This window comes from Heloderma suspectum, chromosome 7, assembly GCF_057233095.1.
Source record: "Heloderma suspectum isolate Gila_16-S chromosome 7, 16-S_ref, whole genome shotgun sequence".
Taxonomy (NCBI): Eukaryota; Metazoa; Chordata; class Lepidosauria; order Squamata; family Helodermatidae; genus Heloderma; species Heloderma suspectum.
In genome coordinates, this window is record NC_139464.1 from 24475508 (window position 1) to 24487947 (window position 12440).

At 47.4% G+C, this 12440-nt stretch overlaps 1 protein-coding gene across 1 annotated transcript in view; it reads left to right on the forward strand.

Moving 5' to 3' along the window:
- Positions 1-10675: 10675 nt before the first annotated feature.
- CACNA2D4 (calcium voltage-gated channel auxiliary subunit alpha2delta 4) overlaps positions 10676-12440 on the forward strand; it is a 204852-nt gene continuing 203087 nt past the window's right edge. Inside the window, exon 1 of the mRNA XM_084809309.1 lies at positions 10676-10803. Coding sequence (XP_084665435.1) covers positions 10676-10803 — 128 coding nt within the window. The remainder of the gene's footprint in view (positions 10804-12440) is intronic.

Sequence of the window (12440 nt, forward strand, 5' to 3'; positions counted from 1 at the left end):
CCACCCCAGAGACCACCGAGGACTGGAGCCTAATAGAAAACAGAGTCAACCCTCTAGCTTGGGCCGGGATTGGAGGGGCCTCTCGTGCCAAGTCGGCAGCACCATACAGAGCAGATGACAAAGAGTCATCAGAGATGACTCTTTGCAGAGCAGAGCAAGCTGCTCCAGCTGGTCCAGGGACTACAGAAGCAGGCAAGCTCCCAGAGAGCGAGCGAACAGAGCGAGCGAACAGGGGGAGCAAACAGGAGTTGGCCAGGGGAGTTGCAGTGGTTGAAGAGACAAAGGAGACAAAGGAGACAGAGGCTAAGAGGTAAGTGGGTTGCAGGAAGCCCAGGGCGCTGCCCTTTATCCTTCTGACTGGCTGTGAGCTCACCAGGTGCTTCTGAGAGCTCCAACTGAATTGGAGGGGTGTGGCCTGAGTACTCCCAGCAGCTGACTGGGCGGGAAGCTTCAGTCTGTTTCCCGCCTCCCAGCTGAGCAGAGCAGAGCAAGCTGCTCCAGCTGGTCCAGGGACTACAGAAGCAGGCAAGCTCCCAGAGAGCGAGCGAACAGAGCAACCGAACAGGGGGAGCAAACAGGAGTTGGCCAGGGGAGTTCGGCAGGGGAGGTCAAGGGGGAGGCCCCTAACATTTTTTTTTTATTTTATTTTTTTTTACTAACTTTTTTTCATTTATTTGTCTTGTAACACACACTTCCACACCAGTGGGACTCTGCTTTTAACCTCTACTGAGTAGAGGAGCAGGCACAGGCTAGTCTAGAACAATCACAAAGCTAGACACAAAAAGGGAAAAGAGGCTATGGAAGGACAAGACTCTCCAGTGGTGGTGACCTGCAAGGTGTGTGCAATGTTTGTTTTCTTGCCTGAGAACAACATGGCCTACACCTGCAACAAGTGCAAGTTGATCACGCTGCTGGAGGAAAAAGTAAGTGGACTGGAGCGGCGACTGTCAACCCTCCGGGGAATAAGAGAACACGAAGAGTTCTTGGACAGAATGGGGGAACTACAGCAGCAAAGGGCAGACCAGAAGCTTGAAGAGCAACAGCAAGATGAGGCAGTGGGAAATGCTGAGGTGAAGAAAAATGGAGTAGAGGATACTCCTTGGAAAACGGTGACAGTTAGGAGAAGAAGAACTAGACGACACTCTGCACCAGTGGAAGCGGTGGAGCTGTGGAACCGATTCCAGGTACTTGCAGATGAGACTGGAGGACAGCCTGCAGAGGAAGAATCACAGGGGAACCTGCATGAGAGTGAGCAAGAGGCTAAAGGTCAGTCAAACAGAGGCGATGAAACCCAGGCCTACAAGAAGAAGAAGAGAAGAGTGGTAGTAGTGGGAGACTCCTTGCTGCGTGGGATCGAGACCCAAGTATGTCGCGAAGACCCGTGGACTCGCCAGGTATGTTGTCTCCCGGGAGGACAGATTAGAGACGTGACTGAAAGGTTGCCTGCACTCATAAAGCCCACTGACAGGTATCCCTTTCTTCTCATCCATGTGGGAACAAATGATACCGCCAAGCGGAGCTACGAAGAGATCACGTCAGACTTTGAAGCTTTGGGAAGGAAACTCAAGAACTTTGGGGCCCAGATAGTTTTCTCATCCATCCTTCCAGTAGTTAGAAGAGGGATAGAAAGGGAACGAAAAATACTCCGGGTGAATGACTGGCTACGAAGGTGGTGCCGACGAGAGAGATTTGGATTCTGGGACCACGGGCTATACTTCCTAGAAGATGGGCTGTTGGCTAGGGATGGGTTGCACCTCACAAAGGCTGGGAAGAATGTGTTTGGCCACAGCATGAAGAACTTCATCAGGAGGGCTTTAAACTGAATCCTACGGGGAAGGGAGATGTAATGTTGGGGGTAACAATGGACGTAGGCGCATGCACTGCAATGGAGAGAACAGCTCTGATAGCGTCCAATAATAGTCTTCAGACACAGGTAGGAAGAAAGCCAGACTATGAAGCACATGGTCTTCGATGTCTATATACTAATGCCCAGAGTATGGGAAACAAACAGAACGAACTTGAACTCTTAATACAGGAGGGAAATTATGACTTGATAGGTATAACTGAGACTTGGTGGGATGACTCTCATGACTGGAATACAGCAGTTGAAGGATATAACTTGTTCAAAAAGAACAGGAGGAACAGAAAGGGAGGCGGGGTTGCACTGTATGTGAAAAATACATATCTCTGCACAGAAATACAGGAGAAGGAGCTTGGTAGCCCCATCGAGAGCATCTGGGTTGAAATAAATGGAGCAAAGAATAAAAGGAACCTGGTGGTCGGAGTCTACTACCGGCCACCCAATCAAGGAGAAGACAAGGATGAAACTTTTGAAAAGCAAATAGCCAATGTTTTAAGGAAGCATGATGTAGTAGTAATGGGGGACTTCAATTTCCCCGATATTTGTTGGGAGACAAATTCTGCAAAACATGGCCCCTCCAGGAAATTCCTGACTTGTGTGGCGGATAACTTCCTCCTACAGAAAGTAGAGGAAGGAACTAGAGGATCGGCTATCCTTGACTTGATCCTAACCAACAGAGATGACTTAGTGGATAAAGTAGCAGTTACAGGAACTCTGGGGGAAAGCGACCATGTTGTACTTGAGTTCTTGGTTCTAAGGGAAGCAAAAGCCGAGTGTACTCAAACGCGTACCCTGGATTTTAGGAAAGCTGATTTTAATAAACTCAGAACAATGATCAGTAAGGTCCCATGGCAAGCAATGCTAGCGAGAAAAGGAGTCCAAGATGGGTGGGAACTTTTAAAAAAGGAAATTCTCAAGGCACAATCACAAACAATTCCAACAAGAAGAAAAGGTGGAAGACAACAGAAGAAGCCAATGTGGCTTCACAAAAAGCTTAGGGATGACCTGAAAACAAAAAAGGACACATATAGGAAGTGGAAAGAAGGCCAAGTAACAAAGGAAGAGTACAGGCAGGTAGCACAGAATTGCAGGGATGGCGTCAGGAAGGCTAAAGCGGAGAACGAGGTGAGGTTAGCGAGGGATGCTAAAAACAACAAAAAGGCTTTCTTCAGCTACGTGCATAGTAAAAGGCAGAGGAAAGAAATGGTTGTTCAGCTATTAAATAAGGATGGCAAAATGATAACAGAGGACAAAGAAAAGGCAGAGGTGCTCAATTCCTACTTTGGCTCAGTCTTCTCCCAAAAGAGGGTCTATGACCCCCCTGGCAAAGGCGAAGTACAGGCTGAAGGGGCAGGATTGCAGCTTGAGATCGACAGGCATATGGTCAAGGAACACCTCATTACTTTGAATGAGTTCAAATCTCCAGGGCCAGATGAACTGCATCCTAGAGTCATAAAGGAACTGGCAGAAGAACTCTCAGAACCGCTGTCTATTCTCTTTGAGAAATCATGGAGGACCGGGGAAGTGCCAGATGACTGGAGGAGGGCTAACGTTGTCCCTATCTTCAAAAAGGGTAAAAAGGAGGAACCTGGGAACTACAGACCAGTCAGTCTGACATCAATCCCTGGGAAAATTCTGGAGCAGATCATAAAGCAATCCATCTGGAAGCACCTTGACAACAATGCCGTGATTACTCGAAGCCAACATGGATTTGTCAAAAACAAGTCCTGCCAGACAAATCTGATCTCATTTTTTGATCAAGTCACCTCCCTTGTAGACCGTGGGAATGCTGTAGACATCATATACCTCGACTTCAGCAAAGCTTTCGACAAAGTGCCCCATGATATCCTGATGAGCAAACTAGCTCGAAGTGGGCTAGATGAAACAACGATCATGTGGATCCACAGTTGGCTACAGAATCAGACTCAAAGAGTGCTTATCAATGGGACCTTCTCAAGCTGGGGAGAGGTAACGAGTGGGGTACCGCAGGGCTCAGTCCTGGGCCCAGTGCTCTTCAATATTTTTATTAATGACTTGGAGGAGGAGGTGCAGGGAATGCTGATCAAATTTGCAGATGACACAAAATTGGTAGGGATAGCTAATACTTTGGAAGACAGAAACAAAATTCAAAGTGATCTGGATAGACTGGAGTGCTGGGCAGAAAACAACAGAATGGCATTTAATAGGGACAAATGCCAAGTTCTGCACCTAGGAAAAAGAAACCAAATGCACAGTTACAAGATGGGGGATACGTGGCTCAACCACACTACGAGCGAGAAGGATCTTGGAATTGTCGTCGATCACAAGCTGAATATGAGCCAACAATGTGATGTGGCTGCAAAAAAGGCAAATGCTATTTTGGGCTGCATTCATAGAAGCATCGCTTCCAAATCCCGGGAAGTACTAGTTCCCCTCTACTCAGCACTGGTTAGGCCTCATCTGGAGTACTGTGTCCAGTTCTGGGCACCACACTTTAAGAAGGATGCAGACAAGCTGGAGAGGGTTCAAAGGAGGGCAACAAAGATGATCAGGGGACTGGAAACAAAGCCCTATGAAGAGAGACTGAAAGAACTGGGCATGTTTAGCCTTGAGAAGAGAAGACTGAGGGGAGATATGATAGCACTCTTCAAGTACTTGAAAGGTTGTCACAGAGAAGAAGGCCAGGATCTCTTCTGGATCATCCCAGAGTGCAGGACACGGAATAATGGGCTCAAGTTACAGGAAGCCAGATTCCGACTGAACATCAGGAAAAACTTCCTGAGTGTCAGAGCAATACGGCAATGGAACCAATTACCTGGGGAGGTGGTGGGCTCTCCCACACTGGAGGCCTTCAAGACGAGGCTGGACAGCCATTTGTCAGGGATGCTCTGACTTGGATTCCTGCATTGAGCAGGGGGTTGGACTCGATGGCCTTGTAGACCCCTTCCAACCCTACTATTCTATGATTCTATACAAAATTCCCCTCAAGGAGGGAGCAAGGCCTGTTCATGTGAAACAGTATCCCCTTTCCCGTCAAGGAAAGGAGGGCCTACAACCAGTAATAACAAAGCTCCGAGAAGAAGGCTGGCTCATTGAGATAATGTCCCTTTATAACACGCCCATCCTGGCTGTGTCAAAAGGGGGGGGGGGCAAGGGCTTTCGCTTAGTGCAAGACCTCCGGCTCATTAATCAGCAAATTGAGGCCCCCCATCCTGTGGTCCCCAACCCACACACCCTCCTTGTAGGAATTCCGGAAGAGCATGCCTGGTTCACTGTCATAGACCTAAAAGACGCTTTTTTCAGCATCCCCCTCCACCCTGATTCAAGGCCTTTGTTCGCCTTTGAATGGGAGAGCCCAGAGGGGGGGTCAAAAGTTCAATTAACATGGACAGTCATCCCTCAGGGGCTGAATCTCTCACCGGTAGTCTTTGGCCAACAGCTCCAAAAGGATCTCGAACCCTGGGTCCAGCAGCACTCAGAGGTGCATCTCCTCCAGTACTGTGACGACCTCTTGATTTCAGCCAAGGCCAAGAATGCGTGCCTGAGTGGGACGGTTTCCCTCCTCAACCATCTAGTGTGTGTGGGGGGGGTTATAAAGTGTCAAAAGAAAAAGTACAGTTGGCCCAACCAATAGTAAAATTCCTAGGCTACCACTTAACTAAAGGGACTCGGAGCCTAGGGCAAGAAAGAGTCGAAGTCATCCGTGACACTCCTGTCCCTAAGTTCCCCGCGAATTGAGGGCCTACCTGGGGTTGACCGGATTCTGCCGACTATGGATAGCAAATTGTGGGGAGACAGCGCGGCCGCTGTATGAGGCGCTGCAGAAAGATAGACTGGATAAATGGAAATGGACTAAGGAAATGAATAAGTCTTTCCTCAGTCTTAAAGCTGCTCTTGTGTCACCACCCGCACTGGCCATACCAAATCCCAGCTGGCCATTTAGACTTTATGTGCATGAAAATAAGGGCACAGCTTCGGAAGTGCTTTGCCAGCGAAAAGGGCCCTCTTGGAGACCAGTGGGATATTATTCCAAGGTCCTAGATGTCGTAGCACGAGGATGGCCAAGTTGCCTGAGAGCAGTGGCGGCAACAGCTCTGATCTGTACCGAGGCCGAGAAAATGACGATGGGAGGACCCATTGAAGTTTGGGTGCCGCATGGGGTGCCACAAATTTTGGGATCAGGAGGAGGAAGCAAATTTCTCAACCTGGCCCAGCATTCCCGATATGAAATAGGTTTACTAACAAACGAAAACCTCACTTTTAAGGCTTGCTCTAGCTTTAATATCGCCACACTACTGCCAACATTGCTGGGCACAAACGGATCGGGACTCCCAGATCATGACTGCCTTGAAGTATTAGACCTAGACACCAAAGGCCAACCGGACCTTGAGGATGAACCAATAGAGGGAGCCAGAGACCTGTTTGTAGATGGGTCTAGCTATATGCTGGATGGAAGGCGCTACACAGGAGCGGCCGTCGTTACTCTAGATGAGAATGTGCAAGAGGAAAGGTTGCCTCCTCATTTCTCCGCCCAAACCGCTGAACTGGTAGCCCTGACAAGAGACCTGCAAGCCAGCAAGGGAAAGCGAGTAAATATCTATACCGATAGCAAAAATGCCTTCGCTGTTGTGCATGCTCATGGGCAACTGTGGAAAGAGAGGGGATTCCTTACAGCAAACGGATCTCCAGTGGCTAATGGCGGCCTAATAGTGGATCTTCTGGATGCCCTCCAGCTACCCTCACAAGTGGCTGTTGTCCACGTCCGAGCCCATGGGAAAGAAAAAGAGGAAAAATGGAGACAGGGAAACCAGAAGGCAGATGAGGCCGCAAAAAGAGCAGCCAGAGAGGGAATCCAAGGAACATTCCTCATTCTACCCAAAAGAAAAGAGCGCCCCACATACTCCCCTGCTGAGTTACAGATGGCACAAGAACACGGAATAAGTCCCTGCGATGACGGATGGATCCAGATGACAGATGGAAGACTGCTTCTTCCACAGACCCTGCAGAGGGTTGTTCTAGAACAAGTTCACCATTCTCTTGGACACCCTGGAGCATCAGCCATGATTGACTATTGCAAGAGGCTGTTTGTCTCCCCTGGCATAACTGTATGCGCCCACCGACTGGCCGCAACCTGTGAAGTCTGCCAGAAAACCAACCCTCCCAGGGCACCCCCTCCTCCAAAAGGAGGGCGACCATGGGCCTACTATCCTTTCCAGAGGGTGCAGATTGATTTTGCTGAAATGCCACCATGTAGGGGTTACAGGTATTTGCTTGTAATAGTGTGTCAAATGACAGGGTGGGTAGAGGCGTTTCCATGTAGGAACTGCCAAGCTAAAACTGTTGTTGCTAAATTGTTACAGGAGGTGGTGCCCCGGTTCTCCCTGCCCGAAGTTATAGAGTCCGATCAGGGCTCACACTTCACCTCCGTTATTACACCGGGACTGGCACAGGCTCTGGGAGTAAAGTGGCATTTACATTGCCCCTGGAGGCCCCAGGCAAGTGGACAAGTTGAAAGAATCAATCGGAGCCTCAAGGAGACTTTAACCAAACTCCAACGAGGGGTGAAGCTCACTTGGGTTGAGGCTCTGCCAATAGCTTTAATGCAGCTTCGAAGGATGCCAAGAAAGGACATAAAATTGTCCCCCTTTGAACTGATGTTTGGGTTCCCGCCTCGGGTACACTGCGGAAGGAGGGAGGAAGTCAAGTGGGAGATAGGTGATCAGATGCTAAGGGATCAGTTGACTTCTCTACAGTCTGTTCTTTCACAGCTACGAGCTTATTCCGTTCTGTTCCAGAGATTGCTGTTAGATGCACCTATCCATCTCTTCCAGACGGGAGACGAGGTGTTGCTGAAAATGTGGAATAAAGAAGCTTTAAAGGAAGGGTGGGAGGGGCCTTATTTGGTGGGACCAACCAGCCACTCGTGTGTAAAGCTTGTGGGTTCTAGCAAATGGACACACTGGAGCCGGATAAAGCCATTTAGGCGACCCTTGCTTCCTTCTGTCACCTGGAAAGAACAGAAGGACACGGGCAACGGTCCTTTGCTCCCTGGCACCCCTCCGGAAGCTGCCAGGGACACAGGCGAAGAAGCCATCCAGGAGCCACAATCACCTGTAATATACAAGTCACAACATCTGGGAAAAGCTCGGGTTCGAATTACAAAAAACTTGTAATATGAAGCAAGTATTGTGGGTGGTGTTGGTAATGTTAGTCAAAGAAATATTAATATGGATGGTGATGCCTCAAGGACTTGGACTTGATAGCTTTAAGATAAAACCCCGAAATGTCACACCTACACCCCTCAAACCACTTCTGGTACAGATCCCCGAGAAAGAGAGGCGTCCCTGGAGAACCAGGTTAGGAATCCCAATAACAGAGGAAACTGATAATGTGTGGTTAGAGTGGATAAAGTATACAGCCAAGTCCTTAAATAAGTCTGACTGTTTTGTTTGTGCCACAGGAAGATCAGTAGCAAAGGTGCTGCCTTTTCCTCTGGGGTGGGACACTCCTTCCCTCCTCACCTGCGTGATCCGTTTGTTCCAACACCCTGATGCATGGGGAGAGGAGGAATGCCAAACCCTCAATAAATTATACCCCCCACTCAAATTAAAGGATCGCGTCAGACCTTCCACAGTCTTCTTGCAAAGAAGAAACCATACCGGATGCATACACTGAAACCTTGCAGACACAGAGGGGCGTATAGGGAACCTGACGAGTAAAATAAGATGTGTTAATTCAACCCGCTTTAGGAATAATTCCCTTTCAGTCCCATGGGCTGATCTCTGGTGGTATTGTGGTGGTCTAGAGTTGTATGAGGTATTGCCCTCCAATTGGTCCGGAGCTTGTGGGTTAGTTCAGTTGGCAGTCCCCTTTTCAATTGCATATCATCCAACAGAGAAGACTAGCCAACCCCGGCAGAAACGATCAGTAACCCCTTTTGATAATCAAATATACATTGACTCCATAGGAGTACCAAGGGGAGTGCCAGATGAGTTCAAAGGAAGAAATCAAATTGCTGCAGGATTTGAATCTACCCTGTTTTGGTGGGTGACCATTAACAAAAATGTAGATTGGATCAATTACGTTTATTATAATCAACAGAGATTTATAAACTATACCCAAGATGCTGTAAAAGGATTGGCTGAGCAGCTAGATGCCACCAGCCAAATGGCTTGGGAAAATCGGCGTGTTCTTGATATGATGTTAGCAGAAAAAGGGGGGGTTGTGTCATGCTAGGTGGACGGTGTTGCACCTTCATCCCTAACAACACTGCCCCAGGTGGCACGGTAACAAGGGCTTTGCAGGGCCTCAACGCCTTGTCTGAAGAATTAGCCGAGAATTCGGGGATTAACAACCCCGTGACCGCCTGGTTAGAAAAGTGGTTTGGAAAATGGGAACACCTAGCAGCCTCAATCCTTATCTCGCTTGTAGTGGTAGTAGGAGTTCTGGTATTATTTGGTTGTTGCATTATCCCCTGTGTTAGAGGCTTATCCCAGCGATTGATAGAAACCGCTCTGTCAAAACAGATGCTCTTGCTTTATTGTACCAATAAAGAGGCTCCGTTTTAAACACTTTAAGACGTGAGTAAAGACTTAAAGGAGGGAATTGTTAGAAAAAAGAGACTCCATAACCGTTGGCGCCTCAGTTACGTAGGAGCCCGAGTGGCAGGAAAAGTGTGGGCGGAGCCAAAAGGAGAACCATAATGACGCGCTCATGACTAACGGCTTGGTAAGCTGATACTGACTGTTTATTGGCTATTGACTTGGTAAGCTGATGTACTGACTGTTTCATTGGTTACTGGCAAGAACAATAGAAGTGATATGGTATCAAAGGCTTTTGCACATGTGTCTCGGGGTCCAGACTGCTCTGCACCCGTTTTGCAAAACGTTCAATAAAATAGTGTTGGATCCACTGTTGCCTGCCTGGCATCCTTTTCTTCTAAACCGAAAGCAAGGACCTTTTTTTTATCTAACACTATGGGGTGGTATAGAAATATAATAAATGAAATGAAATTATACTTCTGATGTAGTGGGTAGCTGAGATCAGTTTCTATCACCATTATCTAAATCCTCTCCTTTGGTCTCCCTGGGACTGTATGCATCTCATGGAGGACCAGATTTTTGGCTCAGTATAATTAATACTCCCAAATAGGGGGAAATGCTACAAACAAAGAAGTAAATTGGATTCGGAGGGCAGAGTGGGGAAGATGGTAGGCAAGCATGCTGATGCCCTCTGTGATATCGGGAGCAAGTGCTGCTTTGCAGGGATCAAAGGTCAGGAGGCTTTTTTTATTTTTGAAGTCGTGGTGCCATGTCCCTTTAAAGTCGGCTAGTTTCAAGCTCTGATTGGACGGACTGATGCCTGACTTCAGAAATCAGAGTAATCCTGGCTGATTTTATCCCACTCCAATTCCCTAAATCTGCTGCTGTTGCTGCTCTGAGAGGGGATTAAAAGGCTGGCAGTAGATACTGCTGCTTCTGCTGTTTGCAGAGTTCCCCTGCTAGTCTGCCATTCTTGCCAGGCATGGAAGCTGGACTCTGTTGTCCTTCACAGCTGTGGGCTGGTGGATTTCCTGGAGTTGCCCCATCTAACTGAACCCAGCACATTCTTTTGTGGAATTTCAGATGTTGGTCCCCTTGGGAAGTTGTGACCCGTTTGGAAAGAGGTGGGAAGAAAAAGTGATGTTGCAACGTAAGAAGAATAGGGCGAAGGTGTAGATATTTCCAGGCCTTTGGTCTCCCACTTTCACCCCAGCAGAGCACCATGCTGGGGCCTGCCTACTTAATGCCAGGACCTTCCTAAGAAAGAGAAACCTGCTCAAGAATCTCTGTGTCTATGCAACTGATCTCACTGCTGATAGTTTTGGTGTGGAGGATGCTGCCAGGTGGCTTCCTGCAGCTTTTTCTCTCACTCAGCTGCCTCTTGCCCTTCACCAGGTCCCAGACAAAGATACCCCTCGAAACGTAAGTGGCCTACCCTTTTCCTTGACCCCCTCGTCCACGTGGCTTAACCCATTGTCTCCTCCAAATTACCTCTATTACTATCTTGTGCATCCTCTCCTATGCCCTCTCTCTCCCTTCATGGAGAAAACTGCCCACCCCACCATCCACTTTTTATATTGCTTGATATAAATGTAAAATACATATGCATGTGCTGTAGGCACTCTCACATGTACACTCATGCTGAATCTGGTGCTGGGTATGACTTGGAAACTCCCATTCACCTTATGTACACATTTACACATTTTACTCACTCACAGTAGTTCCTGTCGTATTACAAACCAATATTCTGGTGTACGTTTTTTGGACAGGGTAGTGTGCAGGAAATTTGAACAACCTTTAGGTGCTCATACAGCCTGCACAACTTCCCCGACAACCTCCTTTTTGGGTGTTATGGTCCTGCGCCGTCAGCCACCCCAGGAGTAAGCCAAGAATTTGTCTGTGTGGAACTGCAGCGTCCATACCTGCTCTTAGTGTACCAAAATAAAAGAGGAAAAGAGTTACGGGAGCACTGTATAAAATTCTACATTCAGGCTGCAGGGTAAGGTTGCCAATATATGAACTTTAAAAATACTGGCCTCTGGTCAGACACAGGGGTGGATCAGGGGGTGAAGCCTGGCAGATTTGGACAGATCAGGGAAACAACTAATAGGTCAGCTTGAGGGTCAACAGAAATAAATGTAAGAAACCCTCCAAGCTCAAAACACTTGATATATTTAAACAAACACCCAATACTAAATCTGAGGCCACAGTTCTTAATGGGCAGATAAAATATCTGCTTTCAACCCAACTGCTTGGTTTACTGGGGTAAATCATTGATCACATTTCTAACATTAGCTTGTTTAATGGTTTAATATGTTTTTAGGTGTTTAAATTACTTATTGTTTTATACTGTTTAAATTGATTTTATCTGTTCGCCACCCTGAGACCTTAATGATATAGGGCAGGATAGAAATGGTTTAAATAAATAAAATAAATGCATAAATAAAAAAGTAATATATTCTTTTTCATACATGTTTCTATAGAGAGAGTAGCGGGCAGTGCTCCTTCAATTTCCTCTCTGCAAAGAATCATTTCCCTAAAAGCTTCCACAGTGTGGTCCTGGTGGTTGCCTCCCTTTTCTGCTTCCTCCTTATCTTCCGTCTTAAAAACCTAGAAAGCTGGAAAGAAGGTTTTGAGCCTTGGCATCCAAGGCCTAGAGCAGAGAAAAATGCTGCAGTCCTGCCTTAAGTAGTGGGTTTAAATGCTTAGATTCTGTCAACAAACCCAGCACCCCTCCCTCAGGGCCTAATTGTAGGTGGCTGACTGGAGGGCAGGTTGGTTGGAGGGTTATCTGAGAGGATCTTGAAGCAAATGTAATAGTTTGGGAAAGCTGATAATGGAATGAAGGCCCTTGGCTCCTGATTTTGTTTAACCTGGCCTCTCCATGCAAGAATATCGCCACTATCTCCACTTGAGGGAGATCTCCAGGCTAGATGAGATCACTCCTTGGTTCTGACTGAGCTGCAGCCTCTTTCACCATGTAGGGGAAATGTCACTTATGAGCAGCCTGAGGACACTTTAGCCTGTTATTTTATTTTTAATTAGGTAATTGTTCATAA